The sequence below is a fragment of the Rousettus aegyptiacus genome, unplaced genomic scaffold (assembly GCF_014176215.1).
Source record: "Rousettus aegyptiacus isolate mRouAeg1 unplaced genomic scaffold, mRouAeg1.p scaffold_m13_p_11, whole genome shotgun sequence".
Taxonomy (NCBI): domain Eukaryota; kingdom Metazoa; phylum Chordata; class Mammalia; order Chiroptera; family Pteropodidae; genus Rousettus; species Rousettus aegyptiacus.
This window is the reverse complement of record NW_023416286.1, coordinates 6,326,161-6,343,301: the sequence shown is the minus strand read 5'-3', so window position 1 is coordinate 6,343,301 and position 17,141 is coordinate 6,326,161. Positions and strand designations below refer to the sequence as shown.

The window sequence follows — 17,141 nt, the reverse complement described above, 5'->3', positions numbered from 1 at the left end:
TCTGAAAAGAATAGAGAAAGAGTATATGCTTTTATGGTTTGTAGAGTTTGCGATGGATTTCAAGATCTCTTTTAAAAAGTATAATGTGTCTTCCTTTTATCCGTCCTAAAGGAGCACCTTGACGAACAGATATAGGAGTTATAAGAGAGGATTTTAGCAGGTTTACTTTACTTGCAGTGTTTGTGGGTTCCCGAGAAGTTACTCGCTAGGAAGGGCAGCTATTCTTATAAAAGCAGAGAGGATAATGCTGGTGAAACTGAGGTTGACTTGACATTACTTCTTAGTGAAGTTTCAAAAATATCTTTCGTGAGGATTACATAAAATAATAAGATTATTCACCTAGATTGCATACCAGTGGCTGTCCTCTTGAAGGTGTCAGACTGGATTAATATTAGCTGGCTTTAGGATGATTCATTATACATTCATTTAACATTTTGAGTCCAAAACTGAAATGCATTAAAAACAGAACCCTCGCTCTCTGTCCTTGGGAAGACTATAATTTCAGATAAGCTATACGATACTAATAACAACTTCAATAAAAGGCAGTTAAAGATGAATGCCATATGCACGAAGTAAGAAAAATACGGGTTCGGATGAATACAGAATGCCATCTCAGAGACTGACAAAAGGTTTGAAGGCACTGTGGCCTGAAGATGAAGCCTTAAGGGCAAACTTGGTGAGAAGACCTGTAGGCAGTGAAAACTGAACAGGCTCTAGAGTCTGCCTGGCAGAGGGAATAACATCCTCCACCTACGAGCTCTGTCACCCTGTGTAAACCAGCCTCAGTTTCTTCATCCATAAAACAGACATAACAGTAGCACCAGCCTCAAAGTCATTATGAAGATCTGATGAGAAATACATGCTTTAAATAGCAAATGCTTAATCGCCATTAATTACAATGAATGTCAGGAAGGCAAAGGACTTTAGGACAGGCCAGGTATTTGGGGATAAGGATCAAGGTGAGTTGTTTTGGGATGCAGAGAGAGGCAGGAGAAGCTTGAAGGGAAAAATCCAAGGACTATGTCATTGATTAAGATGTGAGAATATTGGGAATGGGAAAAACGCAAACTGACTCTAAAATTTTGTCTGAGTGACTCAGAGAATGGTGGTACATTCATTGGTACAAAGAAGTGTTAATGACAGCTGGCTTGGAGAGGAGAAAATGTGCCCATTCCAGGCCATGGGAATTTACAGAACGGCCTATCGGCCTCAGGCATGCTGGGAAGGCGGGTCCGGCCTCAGAGTTAGGCCAGGTCTCACAGGCTTAGAAACACATCAATGCGTGAGCGGCCCCAGCACTGTCCACACCTGCACGGATCAAAATGACATTGTCTATTGTATGTGATATATGTCCCCAAGACCCAGCCTCTACTTTCCAAAGTACTCTAATAAACTAATCTCTATTAATAGGTCAAGTGGCTTTACCTTACATGTATTAGGTTTTTAAAAAACATAACCACAATGGTCTAGACTACAAGCAAGCGGAGTTGCTGCTGTGGGGCGGGCAGGTCTTTCAGGGGTGATCAAGTCACCCCCATTCTTCCAACCTGGTGCTTGACACTGAAATGAGGCACTGTTTCTTAGGGTATCATGTTCTAGAAAGAGCAGTGGCCAGGGTTTAGAAGCTCTGGGAACTCCAGGATGGGAGCTTGAACGAATCACTTTGTCTTGTTCCTACATCTGTAAAACGAGGGGTCTGGACATTGTTTGAGCCCCTCACCCCCACCCCCCAGCTTAAACACTGTACAACCCACGCGTCCCTGCTTCCAGAACAAAACTGGGTGGCTCTGTCAAAGACGTGGACAGTATGGATAGATACGCCGACGGAGAGGTCTGACTCCTGCGCTTCCGCCTCCACTCCTTACGCTCCCTACTCACTCGTCTGCCTTTCCTGACACTGCCCATCCTACCCTAATCCCATATCTAAAACACCCCACCGTCTCCAGTCATTTCCTAATTCTGCATTATCGTGAGTGAGAAGCCAACCTCCAGACAGCAGCACATTCAAACACAACCTAGAGAAGAATTTCATAACATAAATGACCTAAGTGGTTTTAGAATATGCAGATTCTAACTATATACAAGGACTGTAGCTAATAGATACCAACTAAATATTAGTAAAACAAGGAGCCAAAAAACAGAGAGGAAAGCTTTACCTTTTCTTTGTCTAGATGGATTCCACTGATCTCAAAATCAAACATAAACAGTTCAGCCACTCGCCTACAAATAAAATGAGATCCAGGTGATAAGAGGTAATAATAATTATTGACAAAAATCAATTTTTTTGCAAAAGAAATCGGCCTTTTTCAACCTTACTGACAAAAAGGCTGCTGTCTCTACACACACACACACACACACACACACACACACACACACACACACAGAAACACACATGCACAATTTGCATGAAACCAGGAAGTTTAGCATCTTGAAGTCAGACAAAACGGCCAGCCAGCGGGGTTTTTAAGCTCACCTTTGGATGATCAGGTACCATCTACAGCACGCTAACTGTACAATAAGCCTTAAACTGAACCAGAGGAATGATGACTATTCCAACAAGGCCAAATTTACCTGCTTTTTTTCTAGAGGAGGTGAACACCTAAGCTGTCTTTCCTTCCAAAATTATTTCCTGCATACTGCACACAACGCACCAAATCAGTACTTGTGGTACACGCACGTGCTGCTTAATTATGATGAAATAAGCCTACACATGTCTAACTATGACGTATTTTATACTTAGCACACGTATTTAACAGAACTGTGCTCTCAGCTGCTTGTGGGCAAAGACTTACACATATGTTCCATACGGCACGGTCCCATAAGGGGAGAGGTACCCTTTGAATGAATTAGTGAATTAATGAATACAAGGTAAAGGAAATAATAAATTTCTTGACAGGGATACAAATAGTGTCTGGGGAGTTCAAAGAGAGACCATCAAGAACACTCTCTGATGTGTGATCGGTTTTTAAAAAAATCATCTTTTGTTCCGTCTTCACCAGTAAAAGGCAGACTGTGCATAGGCTTCAACCCACAATCCACTTCCCCTTGTGCTGAACTTGCTTCTGACTGTGAGGGGAGAGCTCTCCCTATTTCAAGCATTAGCACAAGCATGCTTTGTGGAGATCGACATTCTTCAGTGATTCTTTAATGCAGCTGCAAACTTAACGACAGGCCCGAATTTTCCTAAGCTTTCCTTAATGTGACAATTTCATCAGAATGTCATATTAGCAATAACAACAACAAAAACTAAACAACAAGAACAAAAAACAATGGAAGAGAAAGTATCCTGGAGGATATCCAAACTAAGGAGTGACTTTGGAAATTTTCTCCTGTGATATTTTATGCTTACATTTTCCCTTTTGCATCATAAGCTCATTAATATCATGTACTTTCCCATTCGGTACCAAAGATATAAAAATGCTGAATTCACGAGATATACTAAATGAAAGCAAATATGTGAGCGCCGGAAATTAGACATCGCCACGCCGTGCCACAAAAGCATGGGCGGGACACGCAGCTTTTCATGTTAGAAAAATGCGTGGCATGCATGGCACGTGACCTCCAGGAGATGACAGACTAATATCACCTTTACCCGTGACTCACAAGTGTTGGGGGATCAGGAAACAAGGATATAACTAACAGGCTGCTGTCGCCTTGCCCTGACATACTGCAGCCACCCCTAACAGGCCGCCTTGCCTCTGCCCTCCGCTCCTGCGACATGACCTTTCTCAAGGTCAGAAGTCCTCAGGTGATCGACCCGGCCCCTCACGAGATGCCCTACCCTCCGTGGTGAGCTCCCTGCGTGAATGAGGGGCCTCTGCTATGGGTTCCGACAACACTTGTGAGTTCTACTTAAAGAACTTAATTAAAAACGTGTATGTTAGTTGGGTGAACGTGGAATTTTTTAAAAGGTTGTGTTGCAGCCACATGACGGAAGATCATGTGGTGTGAGGCCTTCACTGTACTGGGCTATCAATGCTTTATATGGATGTTTAAGTATCGTAAGCAAAGGAGAAACAAAAAATCGCTTCAATCAATGTTTAAATAAGTCAATATATGCATTGCAAAACATGGAAAACAATTATAATTCTCTTTTCATGTAGGAGCTTATTCCTTTATTCGTAGAGTACAAACCTGTGAAAGCCATCATGATAATTACTTACTTATTTCAACTCCATCCAAATCCCGATCATTAAAAACATAAAACAGTTTATACTTGGACAATTTTTCAAAGGCCTTCTGCAAGAGATTTTCAGTTTTTCTTCCAACTATTAGCAGCTACTTAGAATATTAAACTCTTTGATGCCATGCCGGAAGCAGAGTTTCTTGGCTAATGAGAATTGTTTTCTTTTTTTTTAATCCTGCTGTATGCTTGGAACCAATTTCAAATGCAACACCTCTTTCTGCTAATATTTTTTTTAACTCCTTTTTTTCTTTTTTTCTGGAATTACGTTACCCCAGTATTTGATCTACTCTTCTAGCTGTCCCTGACTTTTCATAATGGACGTATTTGTCTTCCTGATGATTGTGCCAACGTACCTTGAATGAACAGAATTAAAGTTCTAAAATTCTGAAGACTCAATAGGACATATTAATAAATTAGTAATTTACCTTTTTCCACTCTCTTTTCTAGTAAAGGCATTTTGTTTGTTTTAATAAGAGAAAAGACAGACAGCAGGGGTTGATAAACTGGAGATGGGAATTTACTGTATAAGTTTAATCATATAGATTTATAGTATAACAGCTTTCCTGTAGAAAGGTATGAAAAAATTAAAATCACTAATGCCACCGGAGATAACCACAACTAAAATTCTTGTAGCATGTCCTTCCAATCTACTTATTTTTTCTTTTTCTTTTTTATAAGGCTATGAAGCACATGTTTAATTAAATAAGGTTAGAGATATTTAATTAAACACCTAAACACAGCGCCCAACACATTGAAAATCATTGGCTGAGTTTCTGAATTGACTCAAGGGGCTACATTGATCCCTTCATCTGAAACAGTCTTTGCCCCCAGGTAGGTGGGAGACGGGGTTGGGGGACACCCAGCAGGACCCTCGTCCTGAGAAGCACAGGCTGTGGCAACATCTTTGGTCTCATGGAGATACTGTCTTGGTGGCAGTTGACTCGTGATGCATACCAATGACAACGAGGACCTTCTGCTGGCTTCTACCCAATCTCCCCTCATTATGTGATATGCTTATTTAGAATAATTGGGCCCTGACTACATAGATTTCTGTATTGTGCTTTTTCTTGAAAACATATCACAAATCACTGAATATTTCTCCACATCTTTAAATATTCCTCAAAAACATGGCTTTTAATGCTATATTGTGTTTTGTCATGTGGACTAAAAATGCTTTCATTCCCCCTGTAAACCGTGCTGTGATAAAATTCCTTGTTCAACACATCTCTTTATTCTTGTATGTTCCTTAGGAAAAATTCCAAGAAATTAAAAAAATCAAAGAGTGTAAACATTGGTTTATATTACTAAATTTTCCTCCACAAAGATTTATCAATTTACACTTAACTAGAGAAGATTCGTTATTCTGAACCATGAACACATGATTCCTATTCTATTTTAACTTTGTCAACTGATGGGCTCTTTGCTTGATTCTACCTTTCTTTAAAGGTGGTACGTCCCAATTACTGAATGATGACCATGTGCCGGATGCTGACCAAGCCTTTTACACTAATCATTTCATTTAAACCTCAGAATAATCCTATGAAGCGCTTTCTTTATTCTCTTCTTAGGGGGCGAAACTAAGGCTTGGAGAGCTCTGAGGCCAATGTCGGACTGAGACAGTCTAACTCTGGACGCTGCGTCTCCAGCCACTACTGTCCACTTATTACCAGTGCTATGCCTGTTGCTCTTCCTTATGCGGTGAAATGAGGGTTTCAGGAAAAGAATCCTCCATCCTTTTTTTCTATAAGAAGGCTCAATCTTCCCTTTTTTTTTTTTTTAGTAATTTGCGAGGCCTCTTCACAGAGTAAACGCGTTAACCCTTCATCATTAACATTTACCAGGTAATACCTGTCCCATTCTGCGTCTTCCGACTTTGAATGTGGAAGGGTTTTGGCATACCAAAGTTTGCAATTTTTGAATAATTAAGTCAATCTCACCTTTTGTGGGCTGACTTTGGTGTCACGAGAAGACCTTCCACATTCCAAGGTTATCAATACTTTTATGATTTCTTTTTAAAAAATATTTAAATCTTTAATCTACTTTTTCCCCCAAAATCGTTATCCATGTTTTCATTTACTGAAAACCACATCTTTCCCTACTGATGGAAAATAACATTTCTATCACATACTAAATAGAGTCATATGTATTTGTGTGTCTAAAATTTTTCTATTCTTTCATTAATCTAATTGGCTATTCTGGTATAAGTCTAATACTCCTTTAAATACAATATTTTTATAATATGTCTTACTGTCTGATACGAGTCCTTTTTTATTACTTTTCTTTACCATATTTCCCCTGCCTATTCTAGTATACTTACTCTCTATGACCAAAATTATTTTAAGTAACAACAACAAATCTTCTTTAGATATAGATCACATAGCATTAAACTTACAAACCAGTAGAGCTTAGTACTGAGCTTTCTTCCTTCTTATCTAGGATTACCGTGTGCTTCTCCATTTAAACATCATCTTTCTTGTTCCGGGTGTGTGTGTTTTGAGGTTCCGCACTCTTTGCCTTCCTGATTTTATTCCAAGTGCATCGCAGGTTTTGTTGCTCTTGTGAACGGGATCTTCCCTCTATTATATTTTCTGGAGAATGTGTTTGTTATATTCTTTGCATGGAAGAAAGCTTTTGAAGGTTTTGGGAAAACCCAGGTAAAACAGGTTTCTTTACGGCTTACGGCTGAGCTTCTTAGAGATGCTAATATGCTAAAATTCTCCAAGAGGGGAAAATACAATATGCCAGATTTCCAAACTTACTGACCGATGGGACACTTCTGGGAATACTTTTGACTATCTCATAGGACTAGTATCTCAAGGAATGCATCTAAAAATAAGATGACGATCTTCTCAGTTTAAGTCATTTATTTTACACATTAACTTTTCATGGCAAGATATTCTATTAAACCTCTAATTCTTTGTTTAACCATCATCTTATACTTTACCATATACGAGGTTCCTTCTGGGCGCTGCCACCATTCTTGGTGACATATAAGTACTATGACGTTTCAATAATTATTACTTCAAAACCTCGTTCCCTCGCACTTCCCAGTTACCTTTCCTTTCTACAACAGTGACATTCTACCCAGTTTATTTTTCCCAATGCATTTATCATGCTGTTATTTTAAAAACCCTACTGGAATTTTTAGTAACATCTAGAAATGTGGTATGTATCCTATTAGCACAAATCCTTTGTATCTAAAATGGTCTGCTAGTTCACTGTGATTTTTCATACACTAAACATGGAAGTCAATCTTCACTAAAGTCAAATCATGGGTAACTCGTGGTTGTTACTCTAGGCAGTACCAGCTGGGTATAAATCTGGCACCGTTAGCAGTCATTCAACTTTTATTTGTTTTGCTAATGAAGGCAATATAATGCCCAAGCCTAAAATTATAATAAAGACAAACTATTCTGATGGTACAGATAGCATTACTAGCACCCTGAGAATCAGGACCCATGAGGTGCTGTAACTGCACCCAGGCAGCAGGTGAAATCGTCCCTCAAGACAGCCTCGAAGTGCTACTCTCCCTGCCCAGAATCACATCCCACATTCACACAAGCTCCCATTATCACCGCTACCCGCAGAGAAGGGCTTCGCTTGGGGCCACAATCCACATGTGGAGACAGAAGGAAAGAAGGAAGCAAGAGGAGGGAGGATCGTGGAGTCAAGGGAAGAAAGTGTCCCATAAATAAAAAAGTAGATAAACAAGTACAAACAGGTAAGGAAAAATGTTCAATCTCTGTACTATGACACAAATACTATCTAAGTGGGTTAATGACAAACTCTACAACACTTATTCTATATAGAAGCAAATTTGAGCAAAAAAAAATTTGATATCCAAAGTCCTATAGCAAATATTTTTATGCATTGATTTAGAAATTGGGCCTTTTCAATTCAGATTAATGTAACCTAGTGAACCAAAGCAAATCATTCCAAAGATCTTCAGGTTCACCTCCGGTGGTTTCATTATGGAACTTTAAGCAGGAAGCTAAGAATAATTAACAATGATTTATAGGTTTTCATTCACAGGGTAAGTGCCTGCTACAGGCCACAACTGTTTTAGGTGCTGAAGTTGCAGCAGTGAACAAAACACATCAGACCCAAGCCTTTAAGGAGCTTCTGGTCTAGTAAGGTAGAAAGACGACAGAACAATTAACAAACAGATAAGATCATGTAAGTGGTTAGGACTAAGAAGAAAACAAAGCGGGTAAGAACGTGGCCCAGCTCAAAGATCTCGGAGGAGACACCATTTGAGTAGAGACGCAGGGGGCTGTGGGTACGGAGATGCCCAGGGGGAGTCTTCCGATCCCGGCTCTGCAGCCACAATCACGACAAATGCAAAGAAACGAGTACCTGGTTTCTGGATCAAGGGAATCCATGAGTTTTTCATCAGCTAGTAATTTTTGCAGACTTTGATACAATTCCACATTTGTGTTCAATCTAGAAAAATCACAAGAGGAAAATTAAATGATTTCTTATTGACTTTACATCGAGAAAATGACGTCAAATTCTAGCATGCACATGCCCGGAGGCCAAAGGATGGAGGTTTGGTTTTGTTTCTTCGTTTGGACTGGAAATAGCACAGCTGCACTGAGCGTACTGACGGGCAGGCTGCTGGGCAAAGTGTCAAAGTACTAACTGTTCTGGAAGGTACAAGATAAATTTGACATCCATCAGTACCTGGAGGCAGAAGAGCAGACAGAAAAGAGGGGAGGGAGAGACTGTGGTAACTGGCGATTTTCAAGGGTCCCCAACCTCTTTGGCACCAGGTGCTCCTCTGAGAATCTAATGCCTGATGAGCTGAGGCGGTGATGCTGGCGCTGGGGGGTGGCTGCAGACACAGCTGAAGCTTTGCAGGCCCGCCCACGGCTCACCTCCCGCCGTGCGGCCCAGTTCCTGACAGACCACAGACCGAGACTGGTCACAGCTTAGGGGTTTGAGACCCCTGATTTAACTGACCCACTGCCATCGAGAACCAGTCCCAGTTAGCAATACGCCAACAGCCAGAAAAGGAGGACGGCAGGGAGGGGGGACAGGCACAAAGGCTTTAGTCCTGAACGGGGCGCCCCGAGGCCCATGCGGCCCTCTCCTGGTCTAGGCGGGAATGGCAGCTGGCCGCACTCCAAGGTGAGCTGGGGACGGGGGCTTCGGGCACTCAGCGCTGGCAGGGGCCCTACCACCACTCTGTGGCCTGGGGCAAGGCATCTGAGCCCCTGGGCTTGTTAGAGCTCAGGCTGCCCTAAGGGTAAAATGAGGTAATGCGTGTACTGCACACACTCCTCAAACTGAAGGACCCCAGCCATCATTAGGTGGCCCGCCAGCCTGCCCCTGGCCACCCTACCCCAAGTACTACTCTCGAGGTCCCCAGCACGTCCTGAGTCCTTCTTCCCTGGGTGCCAAGAAGCCCTGGTGCTCTTGGGCTAAATAAACAGTGAGCTGGTTCTAGAAACAATCTTCCCCCTGCCCGCGGGATCCTCAGGGAGGCGAACTTATAAGAACCATCCGCCGACTCCTGCCCAGAGACTCAAGGGTGGTCAGGTTCTCCAGTCAGTTTGCCTCCAGAATCCTGCAATTTTATATAAATCAAAGGCTTTCTGTTGCCACCACTGCCAGGGGCCACCCCAAACACCCAGGAAACTGAGGCTGTCACTGCCACTCAAAAATACTCAACAAGAAGGGCTGGCAGCCGTGGCCTCTCCGCCCCCAGGCATCATCCCAGGAGCCAGGGGACATCCAGGTGGCTGTCCCCTCCCAGGCCTGCGCGCCTCAGGGGCCACGCCATGTCAAAAGGGCGCTCATTCAGAGGGAGCCTGCCCTGCACCCTCCTCAGAAGTTTGAGCAAATCTCACACATTCCGTCTTATGTCGTAAGATCCTCGGGTAAAGTCTATATCTTATATTAATTCTAAACACACACACCTAATTATAGGCTTTTTTATTTTTTTCCCACCACAAGGGGGGAAAAAAAACAATTCAACACATGCACCTAAAATCGTCCTATTTTTCACAGAGCAACCGAAGCAGTCAGTTCAGATATGACTCAGTGGGGCTGAAGGAGCGAATGAGTCACAGGGCCCAGCGAGGAGGACAGCGAAGCGCTCGAAGGCTGAGTCGTTTCCTGCCCTGACTTTGGGGCCGCAGCCGAGTGTGGTGACAAAGACAGACCAAGACGCTGCCCGGCCGGGGTGCAGGCTGAGCACAGACGCCCCTGATGACGCCTCCCAGCCAGGCACGGCTCCCTGATGTCCTCCCCACCGGGCGACCGACAGCCCACGTCCACCGGAGCGGACGGCGTCCAGGTCCGGGCGCCCGACGCGTCAGGCGGGTGGCCCTGCAGCTGTCGTGTCGGGGGGCCTTCCCCCCGGGAAATCCGCTTTCTCCCAAGGAGGCCCCAGAGTCAGCCCCGTCACCACCTCAGCGAAATGTGCAGGGACCAGATGCATCACACCCAACACTTTGATTTTGGATGGCGACAACAACAGTCACACGCGTTGTCCCGACGAGAGCGGACCGCGCTCGGCCGACAGCAGCAGCCGCAGCAGCAGCGCGACCCCAAGCGGCCGCTCCCGGGGCAGCCTCACTGACCCGGAGGCCACCGCCCGCGTGCCCCGCCGCCCGCTCCGTGGAGCCGCCCAGGCCGCCCTGCGTGTTCAGCCGTAAACTCAGGCGGGGCGAGCCCTGGGCCCTCCGAGCTCCGGACGCCCCGTGGCACGGCGGCGCACGCCTGAGGGCTTCTGACCGCGGGCCGCCCACCTCGAAGTCACTTTGGGGCTCTCAGGAATGGCTTAAAATATTTAAATTTACCTCAAAAATCACTTGAAAATAGCTCACTCCATCTAGCCTCAGCCTGCCTCAGTCCTCCTGGACAGTTTTATGATGTCCCTGGATCCCTCTAATCCCAGGTCCACGGGGACTGCAAGGCCACAGCAGAGAGAACGTGGGCTTCCTACCCAGTGGCCCACGGCCACCGTCGCAATAGCAACTTAATCACATGCTAATCTAGAAACTCCGACTTGCCACTGAGACACTAAAAAACCCTTACTTGATGTAAATAATGACAAGAATATTGGAGGTTTGCTATGTGCCTGGCACTGTTATTAGCACTTCATATTTATTATCTCATTTTTGTCGCAACTCTGAACGACAAATCATTTTGTTACAGACAAGGAAACTGACTGACAGGACAGTTACGCTGCTCGCGCTGGGGAGGTGACAGCGGCGGCCTGTACCCCGTTGCCCACCACCCTGGGCAGCTGTGCAGTGTTAACACACGCCATCCCACCAGGGACAAGCCCGGTGGACACATTTCCCAGAGCACAAACCCACAAAACTGCATCACCCGATCTCGGAACGAAGCGGGGACGGGACGTACTTTTCTACCATGGTGCCAATACTTCTACAAGCTTCTTCTGCCGCCTCTCTGAACGCTGGCTCTGGGTGAGCAATTTTCACAAAATCGGCCTAATAAAGAGGAAAGACAAAATCGAAAAGGAATTTGATAGAAAGCTTCATTCCAGGATCTGAGGGTGAACTGAAAACGTGTGTTTTAAAACGGGCCGTTTGGCCGGACCCACGCGTTCTCATTACTGAAAATTTCCTAACCGGCGGGCAGAGCAGCTCCTCTGCACATTATTGTTATTCCTTGGAGCCAAGCTTGTTCCATTCCAAAGAAAATACATTAAGTGGCTTTATTTTAGCAGTTTCTCCTCCATGCATACATACCAAGTGAATTCTTAACTCCATAGTTCAAATATGCTGACTCGTTCAAATATTCTACAACTTCCTAACTAAAACTGTCTACAGAACTGTGCTCACATGTCAACCTGGCTCCAGAGAACAACTCTTAGAGGCTTTTTTTTTTTTTTTAACTAATGAATAATATAGTTTCGAGACTTACTTAAATAAATTCTAGCCTTTTTGCAGAAAACAAAGACACATTCTCTCTTTATAGCCCTGGTCCCAGCCTAGTATCACCGCTGAGGAGGCTGCTACATTGACCTGAGAATTAAACTGAGCTGAAATTCTTTTTTTTTTTTTTTAATGAAATCACATAAAACCTAATTTTACTTTTCATGTTAATCGCAGTAAAATGCAGAAGAAAAATTCTGGGAAACTACAAAACACTATGCATTTTTTTCTTCATGCTCCAAGACAACATGTGTGACTATGGCATGAAATAAAATCACCACAGGTAAAATTTTCTAATTTTATTATCAAATAGTTTTTAATGAAAAACATATTTTATACATTTGATGTAACTATAACATTAATACCAAAGCACCTGAAAAATTAGCTCTGTAAAATTTACAACATACTGTATAAATTACCAGCCAACATGTTGCAGAATTTACAAGCAATATTAAAATTTAAAACACTAGCATACATTTTAAAACTTTTTTGTAATAGTGATGAGAAAAAACAACCCTGTTACATAGTAACTGTATTAAAAAAGAAAAAGAAAATGACCACTTGGTGGAAAAGGTCTATTAAACTGTTGTCTTATAACGGTATTAATCTAACTGGCAAGTAAAAATCTTAAAAGTTCAAAAAGGAAGAAGGTTCTTTTGAATTTTTTTTTTTTACCGGAAGATTTACATATGTAAATCACATTAGTTTTTTAATGCAATGTTATACTTCATAAATATAAAAAACTTCAAATACAGGACAAGCTATGAGACAGAGAGGTGGAAATCTTTTAGTGAAGCGCAAAAGGAAAAGAAGGTGGGAAAAAATCCTAGAACACCGCTCAATTAAGGCGGAGGCGAAGGCAACAAATAAACAGTGGGTTCTGGGATTTTTGACCGCAAAACTTCTGTATAACCAAAACCTGATTACACATAGTGAAAGTCACTGACAAACATTTTCGTTTTCGGACTGCGGTGACAGTTCAGCAGAGAAGGTTCAAGAAGACCTCCTGGCCGGCAGTGCGTCTCCCGTATCTCCTCCATCATTCAAAGCACTTGCAAACACGCACATAACCAAGCCCCAGTGAAACGGAGACCTGACTCCAAGGAGCCCGCAACACCCCTCCCTTCACTCCTGGAAAACCCTTTAAGATACTTTGTCAACTTCCTAAAACTAGGAAGCTTACGGTGACTGTACAATCATCTGGAACGTGTACTGCTCGATTCGGGAGTATGGGAGAAAGGAAGTTTTCTGAAAAATGAAAACAATCATGCGGAGGTGTTAAGCTGGGTCCATTTATGACATTTTAAAAGAGACGACCTACAGGGATGGAGAATGTGTCAGTGGTGGCCAGAGGGTGGGTGTCATCACAAAAGAAGCTTTTTGGAGTGACAGGAGGATTTATGTACCTGACTGTGGAGGTGGCCACATGAAACATGAGTGAAAACTCATAGAACTGTACCATCCCTCCCCAAAGAAGTCAATTTTACTTTACAATAATTTTAAAAATAAGTAAGTGCTTTTTTAAATGATGGGGAGGCTGACTTCCCAACCGCTCGAGCAAGGCCCCAAGGTGGGAGAGAACGGCAGGTGAGGATGTGCGCTCTGCCGCCAGCCTGTCAGGCCTCAAAGCCCAGCTGCACTGACCGGCCCGGTGCCCTGGGCACGGCACGACCTCTCAGTGCCTTTCTTCCCTCATCTGAATATCAGATATGCTGACCCGGGTAAAGCACTTACCAGGGCCCAGCGCCCAGTAAGAGCTAAAAAAAGTTCATACCATGATGCTCCATGGGGCCACAGACTGTGTGCCTTGTTCTGGACGGCATCCCTGTGCCCAGGACGTGCCTGGCACGTGGTGGGACTCAATGCTGAATGAGTGTGGAGAGAGCCACACACATCCAATACCAGGTGGACGGCGTCACAAGTGACCACAGTGTTGGATTATGAGCATCACGACACTCGCCTGCGTGGATATGACAAATCAAGATGTGACCCTTTAGGGGCTGACAGAAAATCAGGTCGTCTGTCTCAGCAATGAGTTTCTTATTCCGGGAAGACACTAGGGACACTTCTATTTCAATTTCAAAAGTGAAGGAAAAAAGTCTTTAATACAATCGGTTTGGTGTCAAAACCTTATTTTTAATTAGAAAAGGCATTCCTAAAAAGGTTTATAAAACTGGTTTTTCACAAGATTAATTTTATTGTAAATGAACAGATAAACTTCTATTAGAATTTTAGTGGAAGTTTTCACAAATGAAGAATCTTTGTCATGAGTAATCATTCCTTTATTACATGTATATTTTACTAAATACACATATTGAAGTACAGCTTCTGAATATCACCTTTTCCTATACATTCTTCCCGTTCCTAACAACATGACTGCACTGCAACGAATTACACCCAACAGCTCTCCACTAGTTCAAACGTTTTTAACCTTATGGCCTAATAGTAAAGCTTAGAAACTTTCGACTTTAACAACCTGGCAGAGAGGTAGCTGCAAGGCGTACACGCGTCTTACCAAGTCGGCCACTTTGCACAAGGTGTCGGAGAGCTCGTCGAAGATGAGCACGGTCTGCGGCCCGGGCGGGGTGGCGCAGGCCCGCGCCACCAGCACGTCCGTCTTTCTCAAGGCCTGTTCTTGGGCGACACGAAATCCTTCAGGGGCACTGAGCTCAGGAACTCCAAAAAGACCCTGAAACCCAAAGAATATTTCTAATGGGTTACTAAAAATATGACTTTGGATAGTCTGTATAAACATGTTTCATAAAGGAAATCTTGAGGCTTCTTTGGTTCATTATGTAATTATAATATCTGTGATGACAAATAGCACTTTCGCATTCTCCGCATTTTAAGAGTGTGGTTTTCCTTCAATTTTTAATTATTTTCTATAACACAAAAATAAATGATACAAGTTCAAATTCCAGCTCTGTTACTCCACAGAACCTAACTCATAACAAAGATTAAATGAGCTAATACGTGTCTAAAAGCAAAACAAAACAGTTTAACAGTACCTGGCACACAGAGAGCATTGAATAGATGTTAGCTATAACTATTAGCTGTGTGACCCTGGCGGGCTCTCTCTCCTCCTGGACCTAGTTTTTTTCACTGGACACAATGGGGAAAACACCACATACCCCACAGCGTGCGTACAGGTACCATGTTAGAAAATATTATGTAAAGTCCTTAGGACCCTGTCTGACGCCGAGGTCCAGTACCTGTACCAGTTATTCCACAACTATAAATTAGAGATGAGTTGATTATCAAGCACGAAGATATTTTAGAAAGATTTAATGAACATGTTTAACCAAGTCATAGGCTAAAAGTGGCAGCAAATTTTATCATTTCAGTATCTTGATAAAGACGAAATCACTTATCTAATGTGAAGGACCATCTTCTTGAACCAGTTCAATCACACTTGTTCCAGCACTCAGGAAGGCAGGAAAAACCCACATACTCACCATGCATCTCCTGCCTGCCAAGAAGCGTACTATGCACTTTATACAAGTCTCGTCTGAACCACACAATCTCAGAGCGGGAACTACCATTCTCCTTTTACAGATAAGGGAACACACATTGAGAGAGTTTTAAAAAGGTTGAGGTCACAGATTAACAGCAGGGAAATCAGACTTGAACAAGCTCCATATGTCTCCAAAGCCCACACTTTCTCCATACTTCTGTGCTGCAATTTAACTGTTTGAAAGTCTTCTCGCCTAAGAGGTGGTTCACCTGGGGGCAGAAACTTGCCCTTCATCATTTTAACCGGCTTCCCAACATAGTGCCTAACGTACAATGAACTTGAATGAATGAAATTAATGGAGCAGATATTGAACTTTGTAAATTAACTTGTAGATGCTTAACACGTTGACTTTGGGAAATACCACTAAGTAAAATCTTCAAGACTGCTAAGGCCTACCATTTCTGCAAGAAGCGAAGTTAATCTCTCTTTAAAATACCCTAGGAAGCTGAAGAAAACACACTTGGGGGCAGAGTAGAACCACAACCGATAATAAATTTGATCTTTACAATAATTTAATCTGAGTCTAAGTATAGACTAGTTGCACTTCCCAGTACAATTCCCCATGCTCCTCTTGGGAATTCTAAACCTCAGACTACAAGTTATGGTAATACTAAGAAAATAAACTTTTTTGAGTCAAAATCCAATTCACATTATTTGAAAATCTGATTTCAGTACCAAAAATCAGAGTGTACAAAAGAAAACTAAGGCTAAAACTAGTTCTAGTTCATACACCTAAAACCAAGCTTACCCCTCCCATCTCTCTGTTCAGTATCTAAAAGTAGTTCTTCTCTTTACATCAATTATGTCACTACCGATATCATTTACCTGTATAGAAGTTGGTGTGGCAAATTTCATACAAAAATAATTTTTAAATAGACAAAGCTAATGGAGATAAAATATGAAAACACGCACTCCATTAAGTTTACTGCAACCATAACCTAGATTCTTTCTATGAAAGTTAGTGATATAATGAAATTAAAAAAGCAAAAATAAAAGACCCTAAAATGGGCAAAATTCACAAATGCAAAGTAGAACAGGCATCAGATAAGTCAAGTTTGCCTTCCTCTCACCTTTAATTCAGTCATTCAATATTACTAATACCAGACATCATGCTGGGCAGTGTGCATACAGAAATGAATAGGAATCAAAGAATTCCGTCAGTAACTTCCTAGGGGAAGAAATCAACGTAACCAACTCCGTCATACTATATAGAAAATCAGACTCTCCTCAACAGCGCTGCGTCTTAAAAGAAAACCGAGATCCCAAAGGTTTGGAAAAAAGCTGATAAATATCGGGCATCAGTGGAATTGCTAAAGCGAATGCGTCCTTGCGAAAAGAAAACTTGACACCGCCTGTGAACTCACAGGGGGAGGCCTCTTGCGCAAGTGTAGGGTTGGAAAAAAAGTGAACTTAGGCAAGGATTGGGGCTGTGTGACGCGAGGGCGGGACCGGAAGGTGGAGTTCACTGCAAAGGTGAATTATTTTAAGTTCAAGTGGAGTGACGGGCTCACGCAGAGACCCACACTTTGGT

The 17,141-nt window shown here is 42.8% G+C and overlaps 1 protein-coding gene across 4 annotated transcripts in view; it reads right to left on the bottom strand.

The window, feature by feature from the left end:
- The window catches only part of LOC107520897 (mitochondrial intermediate peptidase), a 152,915-nt gene that overhangs the window by 135,278 nt on the left and 496 nt on the right, over positions 1-17,141 (bottom strand). For 3 of the 4 annotated variants that reach the window (XM_036228458.1, XM_036228459.1, XM_036228461.1), the window contains exons 2-5: positions 14,612-14,785; positions 11,561-11,649; positions 8,543-8,629; positions 2,157-2,220 (exon numbers count right to left, since the gene is read on the bottom strand). In XM_036228458.1, the coding sequence (XP_036084351.1) occupies positions 2,157-2,220; positions 8,543-8,629; positions 11,561-11,649; positions 14,612-14,785 (414 nt within the window). Of the gene's footprint in view, positions 1-2,156; positions 2,221-8,542; positions 8,630-11,560; positions 11,650-13,870; positions 14,057-14,611; positions 14,786-17,141 lie in introns of those variants that run through there. The other variant, XM_036228460.1, reaches the window with a different exon arrangement.